This window comes from Macrobrachium nipponense, chromosome 38, assembly GCF_015104395.2.
Source record: "Macrobrachium nipponense isolate FS-2020 chromosome 38, ASM1510439v2, whole genome shotgun sequence".
Classification (NCBI taxonomy): domain Eukaryota; kingdom Metazoa; phylum Arthropoda; class Malacostraca; order Decapoda; family Palaemonidae; genus Macrobrachium; species Macrobrachium nipponense.
In genome coordinates, this window is record NC_061098.1 from 58826400 (window position 1) to 58827109 (window position 710).

General features: G+C 38.9%; 1 protein-coding gene across 1 annotated transcript in view; it reads right to left on the minus strand.

Moving 5' to 3' along the window:
- Positions 1-216: 216 nt before the first annotated feature.
- Positions 217-710, minus strand: part of LOC135209841 (protein Spindly-like) — a 1167-nt gene continuing 673 nt past the window's right edge. Inside the window, exon 1 of the mRNA XM_064242607.1 lies at positions 217-710. This exon is cut by the window's right edge and continues 673 nt beyond it. Coding sequence (XP_064098677.1) covers positions 217-710 — 494 coding nt within the window.

Genomic DNA, 710 nt, shown 5'->3' on the forward strand with positions numbered 1-710 from the left:
TCTTAGCATTTTGGCCGCCCAGTTCAGCTACCCATTCTCTCATATTCTGAACTTCTTCTTTCAAAATACTATTCTCTCCTTCTGCATTTTCTAAGGAATTATTCAGTGAATTTATTTCCAGTTCTTTACAGGCCAATTCCTCATCCTTCTTAGCATTTTGGCCGCCCAGTTCAGCTACCCATTCTCTCATATTCTGAACTTCTCTTCTTTCAAATACTATTCTCTTTTCCTTGCTGCATTTTCTAAGGAATTATTCAGTGAATTTATTTCCAGTTCTTTACAGGCCAATTCCTCATCCTTCTTAGCATTTTGACCACCCAGTTCAGCTACCCATTCTCTCATATTCTGAACTTCTTCTTTCAAAATACCATTCTCTCCTTCTGCATTTTCTAGCGAATTCTTTAGTGAATTTATTTTTAGTTCTTTCCTTGCCAATTCCTCCTCCATCATGGCGTTTTTACCTCCTAGTTCAGCAACCCAGTTTCTCATCTGCTGAACTTCGTCGTTCAAAAGTCTGGTCTTCTCCTTTTCGTCCTTATTCTTTTTAATTTCCTCTTCGAGATCGCCATTCCTTTGTTGTAGATCGGCTATAACTTGTGCAGAAGCTTCTTTTAAAATTTCCAAATGGTAGACCTCATTCTCTTTCTCTTCCAGACCTTCTCTCAGTTGGTCATTTGCCCTCTTGAAGCATTCATTCGCTGAAGCCAACA